This window comes from Panicum virgatum, chromosome 4K (genome assembly GCF_016808335.1).
Source record: "Panicum virgatum strain AP13 chromosome 4K, P.virgatum_v5, whole genome shotgun sequence".
NCBI classification, from domain to species: domain Eukaryota; kingdom Viridiplantae; phylum Streptophyta; class Magnoliopsida; order Poales; family Poaceae; genus Panicum; species Panicum virgatum.
Genome location: NC_053139.1, coordinates 7,972,497 through 7,992,043, shown reverse-complemented (window position 1 = coordinate 7,992,043; position 19,547 = coordinate 7,972,497). Strand labels below are relative to the sequence as shown.

Below are 19,547 nucleotides of genomic sequence, written 5' to 3'. Positions count from 1 at the left end.
CTCCTCGCTGCCAAGTCGGAGGCTTCGGCGGTCCAGGAGCGGGTCCGCGTGGTTGCCCTCGCTTGGGAGCGCGAGCGCGCCATGGCCGATGTTCTCGCTCTCCGGGTCGCCGAGGCGGAGCACTACTTCCGCGTCTTCTCCGGCCAGCAGCCCATCATTCCGGAGCATGGTGCCTCTTCTTCTCACCAGGCCCCGCCCTCTGGATCTGGACCCTGGCATGACCCGACCGACCCTATGGTCGCCCAGCTCCACCTCCAGGCCGCCGGCGTCCAGAACATCAGGGCCCTAGTCACCGTCCTCCTCGACCCCACGTCCTCCTCCTACGGACGCTGGCGGGACCAGGTTCTCCTCGCCCTCCGCCGCTACGCCCTCAACGACCACGTCCTCCTCGACACGCCGATCGAGATGCGGGACGTGGTGTGGTTGCGTCTCAACAGCGTCGCCATGTTCTGGATCTTTGGGACCATCTCCCTAGATCTTCAGGACATTGTCAGGATCCACGGTGACGCCGCGCAAAAGGCCTGGCTGGCGCTCGAGGGGCAGTTCCTCGGCAATGCCGAGTTCCGCGCTCTCCAGCTCGACATCATCTTCCGTACCTTCGAGCAGGGGGACCTCTCCGTTGGTGAGTTCTGCAGGAGGATGAAGGGCATGGCTGATGCTTTTCACAACCTCGGGTGTCCGGTGTCCGTTCGGGTCTTGGTGCTCAATGTCCTGCGGGGTTTGAGCAGCACCTATGACCACCTAAAGACATGGATCACCCGCCAGAGGCCCTTCCCTTCCTTCCTGCAGGTCTGGGACGACCTCGTTCTCGAGGAGATCACCAGGGGTCTCGCGCCCGGATCGTCCTCGTCCACCCCCACCGCGCTCGTTGCTGCTCTACTGGCTTCCTCCGCCGCTCCTGCCACCTCCCTCTTTGGGGCTGCTCCCACCGGGCAGACCGTAGGTGGGGGCCGTGGACGTCGGCGGCGGGGGGACGGGGTGATTTCTCTCATTACTCTTGGACTTTTCCTTTGCGCGCCAAGTTGAGACCTTCCCCATCCTCCTCCACTTCTTTGCCTGTGTGTCCACTCAGTTCGGCCTCACCATTAAGGCCGTCTAGTGTGACAACGGGCGTGAGTTCGATAACTCCACCACCCGTTCCTTCTTCCTCTCTCGGGGTGTTCAGCTGCGTATGTCTTGTTCGTATACCTCTCCCCAGAACGGCAAGGCTGAGCGGATGATTCGCACGACGAACGACGTCATGCGCACCCTTCTGATCCAGGCCTCTCTGCCTCCCCGCTTCTGGGCTGAGAGCCTCCACACCGCCACCTACTTGCTTAACCGTCTTCCGTCCACTGCTTCTCCTGCTCCCACTCCACACCACGCTCTTTTCGGTACCCCATCTCGCTACAACCACCTTCGAGTCTTCGAGTGTGCATGTTACTCTAACATCTCCACCACTGCTTCTCACAAGCTGGTGCCCCGCTCGACTCATTGTGTGTTCCTTGATTACTCCTCTGACCACAAGGGGTACCGATGCTTTAACCTCACCTCTCGCCGCGTCCTGATCTCCCGACACGTCGTGTTTGACGAGTTGGATTTCCCCTACTCCACCTCCTCCACACCTTCTCCCGACCCAGAGTTGGAGTTCCTGTTTTCGACTGACCCGGTGGTTCAGCCACCTGTGTCTGTCTGTCCTTTCCCTGCAGGTTTTCCCGGTACACCGGCACCGCTTCCGGTGATCCCTGCTGCGCCAAGCGCGGCCTCGGTGCCCGCTGTCGCGCCACGCGCGGCCCCCGGACCTCCGGTCATGCTGCGCGCGGACCCGGTGTCTCCTGCTGCGCCACGCGCGACCCCGGTGACTCTCCCTGCACTTGCGTAGTACGCTCAGCCGGTACAGGTGTACCGGCGTCGTCCGGCTCTGGAGACTCTTGCAGCGCCTACAACAGAGTCGCCGCCGCCGCTGCCGCCTCCGCCGACTCGCGCTCGAGTCGAGCCGGCGGTGTACCACCCGCCAATCATCGATCGGGATCCTCGGCATACCCATCCCACGGTGACTCGGCGGATGGCGTCTCAGGCCGCGACTCTCTCCGCCACCGAGGGAGAGCCACGGGTCTCTCCGGTACCCTCCTCTATCCGCGATGCCTTGGCGGATCCTCACTGGCGTCGCGCTATGGAAGAGGAGTACGCGACTCTTCTTGCCAACCAGACGTGGGACCTCGTGCCGCGTCCGTCTGGTTGAAATGTGGTCACTGGCAAGTGGATCTGGACACATAAGCGTCGGACTGATGGCACACTGGAGCGCTACAAGGCTCGCTAGGTTCTCCGGGGTTCACCCAGCGGCCTGGTGTGGACTACGATGAGACCTTCAGTCCAGTGGTGAAGCCTGCTACTGTGCGCACGGTCCTCTCGCTTGCGCTCTCTCGCTCTTGGCCTATGCACCAGCTGGATGTGAAAAATGTGTTTCTTCATGGCACTCTATCATAGACAGTCTATTGCTCTCAGCCAGCGGGATTAGTGGACTCCAGTCATCCGGATATGGTCTGCCGGCTCAACAAGTTTCTCTATGGTCTGAAGCAGATTTCTTGGGCTTGGTATTCTCGGTTCGCCGCGTTCTTGCTGACATTAGGGTTCACCGAGGCCAAGTCTGACACTTCTCTCTTCATCTACCGCCGTGGGGATGAGACTGCCTACCTGATGCTCTATGTTGATGACATCGTGCTCACAGCCTCCGGTCAGCAGTTGCTTCAGCACGTCATCTCCTTCCTGCAGCAGGAGTTTGCTATGAAGGATCTTGGTCAGCTCCACCACTTCTTAGGTGTTACTGTTGAGCCTCGTCCTTCTGACCTTCTCCTTCACCAGCTGCAGTATGCACTCGATATCCTGGAGCGGGCTGTGATGACTGATTGCAAGCCCTGCTCCACTCCTGTCGACACTCAGGCGAAGCTGTCTGCTGATCTGGGTGATCCCGTGGCTGATTCTACTGCCTACCGGAGCCTTGCCGGTGCCTTGTAGTACCTCACCTTCACCAGGCTGGATCTCACCTACGTTGTTCAGCAGGTCTGTCTTCACATGCATGATCCTCGGGAGTCACACATTGCTGCGCTGAACCGTCTCCTCCGCTACGTCCGTGGCACTGTGGACTTCGATTTGGTTCTTCACCGCTCTCCCACAGCTGAGCTAGCGGTTTACACCGACGCTGACTGGGCTGGTTGTCCGGACACTCGCCGCTCCACTTCCGGCTACGCCGTCTTACTGGGCGGCAACCTTGTCTCCTGGTCGTCCAAGCGGCAGCCCGTTGTCTCCCGCTCCAGCGCTAAGGCGGAATACCGGGCTGTCGCTAACGGCGTGGCGGAGGCGTCATGGCTCCGACAGCTCTTGGCGGAGCTCTACAACCCGCTCGCCAAGAGCACGCTCGTCTACTGCGACAACGTCAGCGCCATGTATCTCTCCACCAACCCCGTCCAGCATCAGCGAACGAAGCATGTGGAGATCGACTTGCACTTCGTGCGCGACAGGGTCGCTATCGGCGATGTTCGGGTTCTCCATGTCCCGACCACCTCCCAGTCTGCCGACATCTTCACCAAAGGTCTTCCCTCCTTGACTTTCGCGGAGTTTCGCTCCAGCCTCAACGTAGCCGGTGGCTAGTTGTGGCTGTGGGGGGTATTTGCCCTGCATGTACTTTCTTGTTGTCCAGTTTTGAACACCGCTGCACCGGTTGTTCAGACTGCGAGGGGGTGTTGGCTTTCTTGTTGTCCAGTTTTGAATATCGTTGCGCCGATAGTTCAGACTGCGGGGAGGTATTGGTGTATATGTGAGCCCATGTATAGAGGCCCATTTAGAGGCTCATGTATAGCTACTATATTACCCATCCTTCTAGGGTTTAGAGGAATACACACAATTATTCCTTCTACAGAAACTCCTGTTGCTGCACATTTTCATGGCATCAAATCGAAGTTTGGGATTAATTGTCCGGACATATCGCCATTTGTTGGAGAGAACACTAGTCCTTATGCCCTCCTTCAGAGGTAATTCTGATAAAATTTTGCATAGCATATCCTGTGTTGACAGAATATAAGATCGGACAGTTAAATTAATCCGTCTCATCAAGACTTCAAGTCTCAAATCAGGTGCAACATGCCTCTGGAAGGTCTAAAAGTTGAAACCCCAATTTACTCGTTTCGGACATTTGCTTCGCATCGCAATGTTTCGGCCTTTCTCTGCTACTTGAGCATGGAAGATTATCCTCCATGACCTGAAGAACAAAAAGGTAAATGGTCACTTGTCAGCAGAACTGAAGAAGACGGACTTAATAATTTTATTTTGAAAAGTTTGCAGGAGCACTGCTATTTCATCTAAGGGAGAATAGCAAATAGGTTTGTACACAGTCGTTATTAAATAAATAAAATAAAGTCTCATGCTCGAAGTAATGATACATAATCATGAAGTTGGTACGGACTTAATAATGAAATTGCAGTGAAGCTAGATACTTTTATCCAATCCTTACACATTCTAACCATTTGAGATTCTTCTGAGCGAGGCGGCGAGGCCCTGCTCAGGACGACGTATTTTTCAGTGTTGGACTCGCATACTTACAAGCCATCGAGCAACTAGATTAAGCAACTATGAATTGGCAGTGTGATTCAACAACTCAACCGTGCTGCATTTACCAATAGGTCATGAACTACAAGCGTCCATAACCTAAGGATACTAGGTCTTTCTGATTAACGCGAGGCTCCATAATCGCAATGCTCAGGGCAGGTCATTGAAATACGACGAAGCTCGATGCTTATCACGAGCGAAACTAAACTTGCAGCTATATCGATATCCGCTAAATCAGGGCTCATGGTTTGGAATCGGGACTCGCCATAAAAAAAAAAGGAGGGGTTTTCTTCGTTTTCGCCTACCGCATCAATCTGAAGAAACCCGTCGGATATCAACATACCTCACTCGCCGCCGACAACCGATCAGCTCTCCCGGCGGCCGCGGCCACTGGGGTTCCTCTTGCCTCCGCCGATCTTGTTTCTAGGGAATAACTGATTAACTTGATGCCTCTGCCCGGCGCCGGCGGCGTGCTATCAAGACGGGAGAGAGACACCACCAGACAGACCGAGATGCCCAAGGGCAGGGCCCGCAGGCCGCTTCCTGAGCACAGAAAGGCCGGCCCAACGGCTGAATCCAGCGAGACGTATGTGGTGATTTCGTCAATCTTGAAGATTTGCCAGCTCAGTCTTCAAAAATGCTCATAGAGGTAGGATTTGCATACATGTATTTATAAAAATGTGAATGTACGTGCGTTGTGAATGTCTAAGTTGTACTGTGTTATTAAAAAAACAATCGCACGAGCAACTCAACAAGCATACGCAGATCAGGCAACCCAGAACGAGCAAAGCATCAGACATTTAACTTGCCAAGTTCAGCATCTCTATCACTGATTGATCGATCATGTTATACTTATACCACTATGCTCTATGTATCAGGGGTAAGAAACTTAGCGCCACTGTACACAATTGCAGCCGAAACCTTACATGATCAAGCATCCATCCATGGCACTGAAAACGGGAGCACCGGCGACTGGATTCCGCCGCGTCTAGAAGAGACGGGCACCACACCAGTGGGTGGAGCTTGGTGGGCAGGCGAAGCTGCCCGCCGCTACTGCAAGCTCCTCCTGCGCTTCTCCCGGGGACAAAGCGAGGCGGTGGACTCCGCCACGTCCTCCAGGCAAACGGCCTGCATCTGGACGGCGATCAGCTGGGAGGAGGAGGAGCGGAGGGCGGCGGCGGCTGCTGGGGAAGTGGAGACGGCGGCCCTCGTGCTGGAGCTCCTCTGCAGCCAGCGGCGGGCGTGCTCATTGTTGGCACGCCCGCTGTGGCCCTGAGAGGAGCTTGCAGGAGCTGGAGAAGGTGCCCTCCTGCTGCTGCTTGACCCTCTGCTCCTCGACTTGGTCCAGCTGAAACTGAAGGAGAGGAAGCCCTTGCGCTTCTTGGGGGATGGGTTGCCAGGACTGGCAGTGGCTTGTGCAAGTTGAGCAGCACCAGCGACATTAGAACTTGACTCGCCATTGTAGAATTTGGATACTCTTTTCCTGTTGTATGTAGGTAAGAATTCAAATAGGTTAGAATAACTGAAGAAGTATATATATACAATAAATTGCCCGAATACGACAGCACAAATAATTGCATGTGAAAGATAAATGCAATTCAAAAATTGTTTGTCTCTGTCTAGCGCTAAACAGAGACAAACAATTTCCAGGCAGCTTGAGAGAAAGTGCTATTTAAAGATAAATGCATGTGAAAGAACTTTGTTGCACCTGTTTCATCATTAGCCACATTAATTACATGCTAAACAAAAAAAAAGTTACTCCCTCCGTTTACAAGTCTCCATCGTATTAGCCTTCGGTGCAATGACCAAGGAGCAGTAAATAATGTCAATTTGTATTTAAGGCAAGGAGTAGCCAAGGAGTCGTAGCCAATGAACAGCCAAGGAGCAATAAATTTAGACAAGGAGCAGCCAATGAGCACCAAATGCGCAGCCTGTACGAGTAGCCAAACCCGTAGTCCCAGACTAATACGAAGGAGATTTTTGGAAAAGAGATTTTTGCTTAGATGAAGGAGATAAATGGACGGAGGGAGTATGTTCGAGCGCGCTTGCCAAAAGTACGTTAAGCGTGTTATGCTGTTACAATTTTTGGCGCTTAGCTTGGTACATCAACTCATGAGGCAAAACCTAAAACTTCTCATACACAAAACCTTCTTAGTTCTCACCAGCTTCTTTTAGTGGGGATAAGAATTCACTATGCTCCATACATAAACATTGCAAAAGACCTGTCTATGGCGCTCATAACATGGTAGTATACACAATATCCTACAAAAACCATAACTGCATAGAAGGCGAGCTGCAGTTATCCTTGAAATCGATCAAATAATCTCAATGTAATGGCATGTGGAAGGTATTGCCAGTTATTGCAGACTGTATAGATAACACTGAGAAAACCACCAGGTAGAACTGCACAATATCGAAGCATAGCATTTAGATGAAAATACTCAAGAAAGATTCAAGAAACACGCAGCAAATAGAACCAAAGTGCAGCTTTAGTTTTCTGCTACTGTGGAGAACCGAAGAAACTAAGTAGGTGCACTACATAGTATATAACAATACATCTCCTCTTGGCTATAATTTTTAAATTAGCAAAAGTTAATATAGCATGATGAATACCTCATATAATTCACTGTATTCTGCAAATGTATCAACTAAAAATAATTACCTTCTGTAAAAAAAATACTTGGAAGAGCATGTAGTGTTCTAAAGGTTTACTATTGCTGGTTACTGTCCAAGTCAGAATTGTAACTTCACATCCTATGTTACTAATAGATCAGAAAAACGACAAGGGTTGAAGTATGTCTGCAAAAAATTTCAATGTGCATATGTTCATCCTGACATGGGGACATGGGGTCCCTTGGATGAACTCTGACAAAATGGTGCAAATACTCTATGAAGATTTCCAAAGAATCCCACATTGTAACTTAATAATCAAGCAAAAAAGCATGGACAAGAGCAAGAATTCAGTGAGTCTGGACAACATTCCAAGCTAAGCATGACAGGCCTTTCATGATGACATCAAAGTTACTCACAATTCACCTGGAAGAACACAAGTAGTCTTCCCAACAAATTGTCTGAAATCGTTATGGCACCACGCCAATAGGCATACCAAGAAATGAAAACTACATAAGCGGCCCCCATATGTCAGATGCAATCGAGCAGCAAGGAGCCAAACATACTAAATCCACTACTGTCCTTATCCAGCCTCTGTACCATAGCACCCACCAACCAGACCGATCAGGAACTAAACATTTAAGACAGTCATCGGTCGCAGTCCCCCTACAACGCTTATGCACACTGCAGCCACCAAAACATCCAGACCGAGTGCCACACCACTTTACCCGGACGATCACAAGAGAAATCCCCAGATTTCTTGACAGAGCACTTGAACACAGAGTCACAGACTGTTTCAGATAGCCCTCGAAATGCCACAAAATTTCACAACAAATTCTACAGCACTGCTCGAATCACCCAAGAGTCCAAGACCCCACAACACGTCAACACCCCCCAGAGATGATCACCGAAGAATCGGGTGAAAAAAAACAAATTTTACACCTACATCACTCCACAACAGAAGATCAGAAAAGTACTACCAGAGTACAAACTACAATCCGTTTATTTCTATCTGCAGTGCACCACATGACCCAAGAAGTAGAAGAACAAGCTACATAATCCTTGCAAAATCCGTAATAAACCAAGGATCCAGCACGAGTACGGATTACCAGAGGAAGAAAGATTGACAAAGCCGCGGATTGGACTGACCGACCTGTTGCTGGGCAGCGCGTCCTGCAGCGCCTCCATGGTTTCGAACGGGCCCCTGTAAGAGCTCTGCACCTCCCCGTCGCTCTCCTCCATCTCGTCGCACTGCAGCACCGCCGCCCTGCTGTCGCTGCCCGGCACCATCGTCGACGACGACGGCGACCACCCGCCCCGGCGGCCGAAGCCGGAGCTCCCGCTGTCCGCCCGCCGCGCGGCCTCGGACACGATCGGCATTGCTCCCACTCTCTCCCCCTCCTTCGCATGCAAAGAAAGGGAGCAGCGCCGCCTCACGCGCGCGCGCACGGGGAGGGTGGTGGCGCCGTGGCGGGTTGAGGGGTGGGAACTGCAACTGCCTGCCCCGCGTGCTGCTTGGCTCGCTCGCTTCTGACTTGTGCCGGGTCGTAGGGGTTTGGGCTGCACACCAGCTTTGGTTTTTGGTTGCAGTGACGTGCGGGCCAGAGCTTCAGTTGCAGCAATGGAGGCTTGCTTCCTGGAGCCGGAGATGGGTGCGCGGCCGTCTGATCTGCTCGGTGGGCGGCTCGGATCATCCGGTTAGCCTGCGCGGAGTGCAACGGCGGAATTCCGCCAGCTGTTGGGCGCCGCCTGCGGCTGGAGGCTTGTCATCGAAGCAGCCGCAGCCCACAGGCCAGTGGCATCGCGGTAATTTGCTATAACTTCAGCAACCATAGGGTTGAAATGCGAGTTTAAACATGGTAAAATTCTCAGTTGAGTTGGGCCTTTGAAGAGGTCAATTCCATTTACTGCTAACAAATAAGTTAATCAGCTAAATGTTTGGAGCGGTTTATGCTCTTTTCGTTATGTTATCTTGGCCGTTACATGTTCAAGATAATTAGCGCCGGCTGAAGCACCTCTCACAAAGTGAACCGTTAAGTCAATTTTCAGTTTTGTTGAAGATAAATACCAAAAATGCTTAATGTGGTGCATCAGATTGTGTGATTGTTATTTTTCGTTATATTCCCTTTCTCTTATTCTATCTTTGGCGGGTTCGATCGAGATCAAAACCTTCAATTTCCATATGCAAAAGACTTCTTATATACTCCCGTTTTGTTGGACTCACCGCTATTGCCATGTCATTTCCCATCTTGTCTTCACTCATTTTCCGTCTTGTCTTCACTCGGACATTCTAATTCAACATTTCCTTAACGTTATTAGGGTGTTTGTTCTACCTTTAAGAGTTTAGTTATGATGACTTCTTTAATGTTGCACGAATATATAGCAGAATAATATATGATAATATTTGTTATTCCAAATGTTGAGGTGAGCTTTCTATCAGTCCTTTTCCCTCTTTCTGCTACAATATGTCAGCAAAACCGCCATCTTCTTGCCATATTTAAACAAAGGGATGTACAAACCACATCATAAAGTATGATCTCGTTTGAGTTTGCGTTTTTTTTCATTTGCTTCTTGTTCCGATGTTCCCCACGCCCCGGTCATTGATTGTGAAGGTGGCCTATTCTCTTCATAAAGCAATTAAAACCACCTGATTCCTCCTAGGTGACCTTGTTTCCTGTCGATGTTTAGTGTTAACCTGCAGCGGCAACACACATGGTCCACAGAATCTTGAGGTACTATATATACAATCAAAACCCACAGCAGGGTTCCCAATTTCTTGTACCGCATGCTGTCCTTTGCAAATGCCTTGTAGCGCCACCCTGGTCCATTCTTCATTGCTCCGATCCTCAGCCCAACACCCACCTGAACAACCTACCTGCACTGTGCACCAGGAACGCACAGGCCGGTTGTGATTGTTCACTACTGATCCAGCACAATGTTTTCTACCTCCAGAAGATCAGGGTGGTCGACGTGCATGTTGCCATGGACTGGTGCTGACACTGCAGGTTTCAGCCAATTGGCCAAGCTCCGCTTCTGTAGAATTTCAACAGCTGGCGAGGCCAATGCAGCCGTCTGAAAGATTTAAGCATGATTCACCAATGGAAGGAAGATACGAGTAACGAAATGCTCAAAGAGTAGGTTACCCAGAGATACTGAACAGATGATTGGAGATTTCAGATTTGGAACATGCTCTGCTGATTTGGATCAGGCGTTGCCGCTAGCTGCCGACAGGTGCTGACAGCAGTGACTACCAGGTGGGTGGAGAGGACAGGCGATGAGATCCCTCCCTCGAGCCCGGCTGTCCAATTTTATCGCTGGCATGTAAACCGGGCACATGCGCGCGGCTGCTGCCGCCTGCCGGCCGCGCGCTCTACAGAAAATTCAATGCCCGCTGCTGCGCTGATCCTGAACTCGTGGAGCTTGGAGGAGGAAAACGAGCAGACCATGCGTGCCCTGCCATCCTTCTTCTGTTCCCAAGACATGGTTCAACGATGCAAATGTCAATGTTGACTGGCAGCATTACAGTAATTAACCAATCAACTGTGCAGTAGGAGTACTTGCTTTACTTCATGCTTCCTTGGTACTACTCAAATAAGGTGCAGTTTTCAGGTCAACTCTCTTGCTTTCCGTTTCTCCAGCCTTTCAGAACATATAGGGGGTGTTTTGGAATAGGGACTTAAAAAAAGTCCCAGAGACTTTTTAGTATTTAGAAGTATTAAATAAATATTAATTATAAAACTAACTGCAGAACCTGGGGCTAAACTGCGAGACGAATCTAATGAGGTATCTTAATTCATAATTAGCGAATGGTTACTGTAGCATCACTGTAGCAAATTATGAATTAATTAGGCTCATTAGATTCGTCTCGCGAAAAAGCACTCAGCTGTCAAAAAACATTTATAAACAGATTTTATTTAATACTATAAAATAGTAAGATTTCTTTTGATGTGATAGGGACTTCTGAAAAAAGTTGGGATCCAAACAGGACCATAGCAGCAGGAGTGCAGGACATTGCCTTGCTACATTATACATGTAATGAAGAACTGTTGGTTGATGTCAGAGTTGGTTAAGGTGAAAAATCGAAGCATTCTGAGATTGTTAGATACTCCCTCCGTCCCATAAAAACTGTTCGTTTAGTCTTCAAATTTTATCCCACAAAGACTATTTGTTTATATTGTAGTAAAGTTCATCTAATTAAAGCAATCACTCTGTTCGGCTGCAACCAGCCAACAGTATTTTTTCCTCACACCAAACCAACACCCGTCACCAGCCACCAGCAGTACTTTTCTCTCACAACAAATCAGCACCAGCCACCAGCCACAGCCAGCCGAACAGAGTGAATATCAAATACCAAGAAAGAATTGCATTGAGAAGGGCATGAAGCCAATCAAATGTTAACTTTTCTGGTTCCAATGCATTTGCATTTAGTGAGAATCTAGGAAAACAAATAAATATCATAATTTTCAATTATAATTGTTATAGTTAATTAGGATATCATAGTCATTTTCCACTATTAGTAGTATGTCTGAAATTTTTTAAGTGAGATGGAGGGAGTATGTGCCAGGTGTGCAGACAAAGTGTTGGTCTGTAGACATGATCCCGGATATATGGGCGCGTGCGTGCTCTTGGAGTCAGAACCAGGCAGGCAGGCACACACGTACATTCCGTACGCTTGCGAGAAATAGGAGTACATTCCCTTTTCTTCAATTATTACAGAGGTCATGTAAAACACTAACTACAACGTGAACTGAGATTTATGGTTGTTGTTTGTTTTTTGATGATGATGAAACTTGTTAACTGTCCGAGTCATCCACGTCGATGTCCTCATTACACAATTACAAATATTACAACTCAAAACATTGGAAGAACCTCTTTGTATGAGACAAAGATTATAAATATAAGATTATGAGTAAAGATTATGAAAACCTAAATCTTAAGGGTCTGTTTTTGCCATCTAGATTATATAATTTAATTTATGGTCCAGGGATAATATGGTAAAAGTACACCATGGACCACCAAAATGGCAGCTTATTTCAGATTATCCATGGTGACATTTTACCATGTTGTGCCCAGATCATAAGGTAGATCATATAATCTAGGGAGGAAACAAACAGAGTCCAAAAATATAGATTATTTGGCTCAATAGATTATAGAATCGTATGAATTTACAGTATTATCTACTTTTAGTTAGGTGAGACCAAATTATGGGATCGTAGGTTGGATTAGCTAGCCGCACTATTTGGGTGATGAGATCATAGAAATCTAGGTAGTTAGATTTTTACGATCCACACCATAATCTAGTTGTTTCGATCAGCTGCACTTGATCAAAACACCCTAATAGTCAGCTTGGTAACGAAGTCAGTGCAGAATACCTGCTGCGATGAGCCGCAAGCCGCATGATAGTCACTGAATTGTGAGGTCGTCCAGCCCATAGTCAGTGGTGGGCAGGGCAGTTGCTAACTTGCACATGGAAACGCTCGCACCTCACTTCACAGGATTTGCATCAATTGTTTCTTAGTTGTGCTTTAGGCCACCGTTACAAACAGTAATAAGGAAAAAAAATCAAGAAGCCCAGAGATAACAGTCAAGAACAGACGTATTCCATACGCTTCATTCAAGAAATGGAGCACAGATACAACAAAGGAGCTCTTATGGCCACATAGGATCGACACGTCGACAGCCCTCGGAAGTGCTGTTTACTGCACATCTTATGAAAAAATTTCTCCGGTGGCATATCTTATAGATGCTTCTACATAAGTACATATACATATAAAAGAAAACTAGCTGTCAAGTAAACATTTGGCGATAAATACACGGGGTTAGAACTTTGATGTCGCCTCTTTGATCTCCTCCAAGGAGATAGCCTGCCAGAAGTACACGAGTAAAATCATTGAGGGATTTGCGCTAAAGATGTCATGGATGCAGACAGTAGGGGATAACTAGAAAGTATTCTGTAGACAGTGTGCAAAAGGGACATGCCTGGTCCTTTCCAGCAAAATCATTGTCGGGAGTAAGAAAAAGCATACAGTGGCATTCCTTCCTGCAAAAGTAGACCACTCACATAGTTTGTTTGTTTATGATTTTCCTTCCAAGGGAAGAGAACCAAAAATTATATTCCCGAAGTTATCAACCAGAAATAATTAAAAAAAATATCAATATATGACAGGCTGGACTCCGTATTTTTTGCACGGCATTCATAGTGAATACTAAAAAAGTGAAAAGGAGCATCTGCAAAGTGCAGCCTTACTTTGAACATAAATTAGCGCTGTGGCAATATTTCGTCCTTCTATGCACTATCATAAAAAGAAAGCTGGAAGCATAGTTCACAAACACACCTCTCACGCATGGGAACGCATGGGCAGTTCCAAAATCCTTGTGCTACCTCGGCAGCTTTGTCATCATAATGCCTGGTTAGATTTACATGGAGTTTAGGAAAAATAAGTGCATGCTGTACAAATAATGTACGAACAATTGAGGGGGGGGGGGGGGGGGGATACGTATGATAAATTACCTACAAGGGCACAGAGGAGCTCCGAATGTATCCTTGTGATCAGCAAGTCCCTGCAAACATGTTAATAGTTTTAACTCAAAATGAAGACACAATAAGCATTATCATATATGCTTTAAAATTAAGCAGTTACTGAATTGCTGTACATATATTAGAAGATGATAATTGCTCTAATAAAACCGAAGTAGAGGACTTCACTCAACAAATACAGCAGCTGTTAAAGTTCTACCAATCACAGAATCAGGATTGCTCAGTTTAGCACAGTCCTTTGTTTCTTTTCCCCCCTTTTGCTATCTAACTTACCCATGTGCTTTAGATTATATTATTGCTGCTTTGTTACAATATAGTGGTGCACATTTCCTCAATCCCTAAAATGGCACTGAAGCTGATATCCTTAACCCTAATCTGCTTAAAAAGATCCTCCATCGACCCACAGCTCATAGGACTGTAGGAGGTGCATCTTCTGGATTTGGCTGAAGAAAATAAAATATCAGACTCCATGGTTATCTTTAACCGGTGTAAAGCATCTTCTGTCAATAAAATAAATTTACATTGTAAATCAGCACCTATTCCATTCAGCATAGTTATTCTTCTCTTTTAAGAATAAAATATAAAACGTTATTTGAGAAATTGGATGAATCATCGAGCCATCTTGTAGCCACCTAACACAGATGAACTGCAGGCCAGCCCCTGTACCAAAAGGCAGACGCAGTTTGCCTGCTATCATTCACAGTCTAACTCTCCTCTGCACAGTTACCACCCTCAGGTTATAAAGGCAGGAGCTGAGGCATCTAGAAGGAAGGCAGGGGGAATTAGTTCTCTCTGGTTCATCATTGAGGGCGACAGTGGGATTAGTGTTTTCTTTCTCTTTCAGCTTTATTCTTAGCATGAAATAGCTTCCATCTTCCCAGCGCAGGGATCTAGTTGTATTCCTAAGACACGGTTTAACGTACCTAAGCTTTGTCGGCTATGGCATCAACACTGTCCAAATCTTATCCTCTGAATCACCTGCTTCTTTCCAGCCTACTTCTACTCCTGTTCTTTGCTTCCATTTTCCCCCAAACTGCACCCCAAATACCCTCCTTTCTTGGTCTAAAGAAAAACCTGGTGCCGAGTTGCTAATATACTCTAAACCTTGGTGTTAATCAGTGGCTGAGTGAATGTCTTTTAAGGTTGGGTCGCAGCAGCTAGTACCTAGTAGGAGGTGAGTGGAGGACTATCGGATTTTCGGATGGTATACTAACCTTGATGACAACGGCAGTGACGGTTTTGTCCGCGCAGAAGTAGGTGTTGGAGCGGCGGGCATACTGCTCGGAGAACTTGCGCATGATCTCCACTGACTTGTCGTCGGAGGCGTCCGCTCCTGCGGCTGCCAACACCAGATTCCATTCAGCTCGTCCCGGTTTCAGTCAGGGGAGGGTAAAAAATTGCGTCCCCCAGAAATTTGGGGGATTAATTCTTAAAAAAAAAATTGGGGGATTGGCGCAGACGTACCTTGAGCTCGGACAACCCATCTGCCGCGGGGTCGTCGTGTGGGCGCCGTAGAGGACGGGCGGAAGGGAAGGCCCCCGCACCCTACGGTGGTGGCGACGGCGGATGTCATCGCCGGCCGGTGCCCGCCCGCCGATCTAGAGGAGGCGCTGGCGGTCGCGGTGGTTGGGCGGATGGGAGCGGAGCGGAGCGACCGAGCGAGGAGGAGCTGCAGAGTGAATGGCCCAGAGCAGAGCAGAGGGGCTTGGAGAGCTCAGTGCCAGTGTGAGGATGGAGGATGGAGTAGCGGCGGCCGTGCGTGTGGTCCGTGGATGCTGGATGGAGACGGAGAGCTTGCGCTAACGGAGACGATCACGCGGTGCCGTGTGGCCGTGCGGGAGAAAATATCCCAAGCCCTCGCAAATTCAGCTCAAACAGCGATTTTCTACAGGAGAATACAAGGGGTAAACCCGAAGTTATTAGATAATTTAAGAATGATCATTCGAGCTCCTAGATCGGAGGAAAATCGAACGAAAAAAAATAACAGATTCAAATATTTGTTATTGTCTCTAGTAAAAGTCATTTTTTGATGATAGCATGCTCTATATCGCTATTTTTTAAAAAAAATGTTTAAGAGTTATGTCAATAGTGAGTACTGTTGCCCCTCGCGGGAGACCGGTGGGCGGAGTGTCCGGCGGTCGGCAACACGCGAAGCGGGCCGGGAGATCGGGCTGCTGCTACCCTCGTCTCTCCTAGCGGGGCTCGTTGGGTCTAGCTCTTGGTGTTGCGGGCGTGCCACCTGGCTTGACCTACAGCCGGGAAGGGGTGAGTGATGAGGCTTCCGTCTCCTGCTTTCCCTACGTCATACAAGATAAAGCGTCAAATTCCTGCCGATCATCCGGATCGGCAAATTGTGAGCCCATCTGCTCTGTATCGGCACAATCAGCCGATCCAGTGATGTTCAGAGGCATATCGGCATATTTGCCGATTGTAGATGCGATCGATAAATAGCATGTAAACTGTATTAGTAAAAGATAAAACCTGCTTCGGAACATGATATAAATAAATCTACCTATCCAGATCGGCTCTTGCTACGCACGACATAGAATGATCTAAGCATACGTGAGCGTAGCTAGGATCTCCAAAGAAACCCATCCAGACAGATAGATCCGATCTAAGACATACCGGGCAGGGTGATCACGCGTTAACCCATCGGCAGGTCGCATGCACGTGTTGCAACGCACGTCGTGGATTGTAACAAACGGCTGGGCAACGCGTTTCGATTCGAAACCAAGGACGAAAAGGATCTTACAAATCCAGATAAAAACAAGTAAAACTCTTGGTATAAAGATACTCGCTCTGTAAACGACAAGTAAACCCAAACCACGACTGTTACAACTCTCACCACCATATAGCAACATTCCGTCCACGAGTTAGGCCAGATGATCGTAATAGACGGTGTCTATGACGCCATAGGAATCATCCAACACGTTTACCAGGGCCAGACATAACGAATGTTGAGCGAATTCTTATTAATTAAGGACGAACAATAACGATCGGATCTACTAGATGAAACAGAGCAAGGTGTCACCCCTGTGCGAATCGGCTCTTTGGCACGCTGAGTGAATAGGAAACTAGCCGATTCCACGCACAAGGATGACATGGTGAATGCAACAATTAAACAACGATAAAGCACGACCAATCTACTAAAGCCATGCTGCAAACACCAGGATAAGTAGCAGATCTCACCATCAAAAACGCTTTAGCACGAGATCCACCAAGGTAACAAGACATTGAGCCATGATGCTCTAAGGAAGATCCTTAGAGCCGCATGGCGCTTACCTCGAGATTAACCCTAATGTGATTAGAGATGGCGATGCGCCGAGAGAGAGTTGGAGACAACCGCTGCTGTGGGAACATTTGCCGTCAATCTTTATTCATCGGGTATGGTTACATATTTATAGCTTGTAGTCTTGACGGACAAGCTAACAAACCCTAATTTAAACTCATAGAAAAACTAATCTATCTCTAAAAAGATACAGATAAAACAGGAGCCCATCGGCTCCTAGCATGGACCGCAATCGCCACTCGCTTGGATGATCCGAACCGGCCCATTAACAGTCCAGGCCCATCAACATCTCGGTCAATTTCTGGCGATAACACATGCCCCCCTGGTTTCGTCAATAATATTTATTGTGAAATCAGAAAAGGACCCTTGGGAATCCACAGTTCCGTCTTTGACCGTCGGAGACTCCCATTGGAAACCGAGTCTGATGCCCTTTCATCTTCCTCCCAGCGTCTTTATAACCAGACGCTATCGCCTTGCTTCCGCACACTTCTTCCATCGGCAAAAAACTTCCTCTTTTCAAACACTACTCACCCTCCAATGGAGTCTTCCTGCAGCAGCAACACCACTCCACCATCTTCTCCCTCCTCGACACCGGCTCCTTCCACTCCTTCCACAACATCGACGCCCTTCCTGCAATATCCACCAGGCTTTTCTCTGAAAAGCCCAATGGATTTTCCTTCTTCTTCTTCCCCATCCTCATCACCTTTCACTTCGCCAATCCGCTTCCTCCCGGAGTCACCATAGACTCCGGTGAACTCCAGCAACATAGTGGGCTCTCCACCATGGAACTCACCTCCTCCTCCTCGCACAGAGGTCCCGCCGTGGTACGACGGCGGCGGCAAATCGTGGGGTTACAGCGACCCCGCTTGTTATACGCCGTCTCCCATCACCAGTGGCACGGAGTTCCTCCGTGGCCTCCTGTCCGGCTCCACCATCCCATCTAGCATCGACGACCGCTTCTCCTGGTGGGACACGACGGCAATGTCGTGGATGAGTGCCTCCCCAACCGCCTCCTACCTATCGAACGCCGGCGAGTCATCGGGAGGCACCTCCACCAGCAACACCAAGGGCGGCGGTACTCCTGGATCGTCCTTTGGAGCCTCATCGGCCGATTCTCCGCGCGAGCAGGTCGGGCAACAGCGGCGAAATCAACAGTAGCATTAGGGCTAGTAGTAGCACCAAAGCCGATAGCGATGAGTAAATCATCCCGGCTTATGTAAATTATCTGTAAAATATCAATATAAGCTACTTCCCAATAAGATATCATCTTGTTTTATTTTTGTTGTCATCATTTTTTTTGTCCGATGGCAACGCATCGGACTTACCAAGGCATCGGCAAAAGAACCACCATGCCAAGATCCAAGAGTCGATCACCCCTGGCCTCTGCATCGGCCGATGTTAGGAACGCTCATCCTTATCCTTTCACGCCGATAACCTATCGGCTCGGAGCACAAGGGTTCAGTCTTAAAGCCACAACTTGAACCCTTTTGCAACCCACTTAACCAAAAACTCCGCCTTCCATTCCGGCTAGTCGCGCAAACCTCCCTTCTCGCTCCAAGAATTGAACAGCGCACCTGCGAAGGATTCCGCTGCTCTACTTGCACCGAATCAGATGGCGTCCACCACTAGTGCTGAATCTTCAAAGAATCCGCAACAATTTCTTAGCCTAAAGGTAAGACTTTGGCCTCTCCTTTCTTCTCCAGATTTGGGGAATAAAAGGCTGTAGCATTTAAACCTCACGCTTCTTCGTGAATTTTCAGGTGAGTGATATACTAATCCCCAAATCTCCCACTTCCAAATCCCTTAGTTTGGGCCCTCAATCCTTTGAACCACCTCTGGATCTGATCTCCGCTGAACTGCGACGGATCCCTTTCATTGCCCAAACCACAGATCCGAACCTTTGGACCGACCAGTTACGAGCTTGGCCATTCCCCATGGAGGGCTGGGTGAATTGGTACAAGCGCATGGCAAAAAACCATGAGGCCGATTGGCAGAGAATAGGGATAGCCGATGCCCTCTCTTTAACTCTTTCCCCCATAGAGAAACATGAAAACCTCTTGAGATCCATCGGCTATTTTTGGTCGGATACCCTAAACTATTTCATGTTCGGCTGTGGTCCCATGACCCCAACTCTGATGGATATAGTCATAATCTTAGGTCTGGACATCCACTCTACTTGCCCATCTTCCTTTGCTCTGACAGAGTGCAGCCACAAAATAGTCGATAAGGCCACAGCGCGTAACTGGGGCCAATATATCGATCACCACCATAAACTGAAAGGAACTGTCAACCACCAGGAACACACCACGTTCTTAAATCTTTTCCTTGACCATTTCCTTTTCTGTGGTTCCTCCTTAGCACCTACAAAAAATTACCTCAATTTGGCGAATGCTTTGGCCGATGGAAATCGCATGGCACTGGGAAAACTCTTTTTGGCGCTCTATATCGCCACTTGTCTTTGAACAACACCCAGCTACTGTCAGGCGACCGCATCAAGGCCGGAGGACCATGGTGGTTTCTGCAACTCTG

The 19,547-nt window shown here is 48.6% G+C and overlaps 2 protein-coding genes across 2 annotated transcripts; both read right to left on the bottom strand.

The window, feature by feature from the left end:
• Positions 1 to 5,475: 5,475 nt before the first annotated feature.
• LOC120701837 lies at positions 5,476 to 8,571 on the bottom strand. The gene is made up of 2 exons (XM_039985649.1): positions 8,345 to 8,571; positions 5,476 to 6,064 (listed from the first exon to the last, which is right to left on the bottom strand). The coding sequence occupies exons 1-2, from the start codon at positions 8,569 to 8,571 to the stop codon at positions 5,632 to 5,634; spliced, it is 660 nt and encodes a 219-aa protein (XP_039841583.1). The 3' UTR covers positions 5,476 to 5,631.
• A 4,198-nt stretch (positions 8,572 to 12,769) lies between these two features.
• On the bottom strand, positions 12,770 to 15,560 carry LOC120702941 (ferredoxin-thioredoxin reductase catalytic chain, chloroplastic). Its single transcript, XM_039986932.1, has 6 exons — positions 15,194 to 15,560; positions 14,944 to 15,068; positions 13,703 to 13,752; positions 13,527 to 13,598; positions 13,171 to 13,231; positions 12,770 to 13,055 (listed from the first exon to the last, which is right to left on the bottom strand). Exons 1-6 carry the CDS (start codon positions 15,300 to 15,302, stop codon positions 13,011 to 13,013), a joined length of 462 nt encoding a protein of 153 aa, XP_039842866.1. The 5' UTR covers positions 15,303 to 15,560; the 3' UTR covers positions 12,770 to 13,010.
• Positions 15,561 to 19,547: the final 3,987 nt, after the last annotated feature.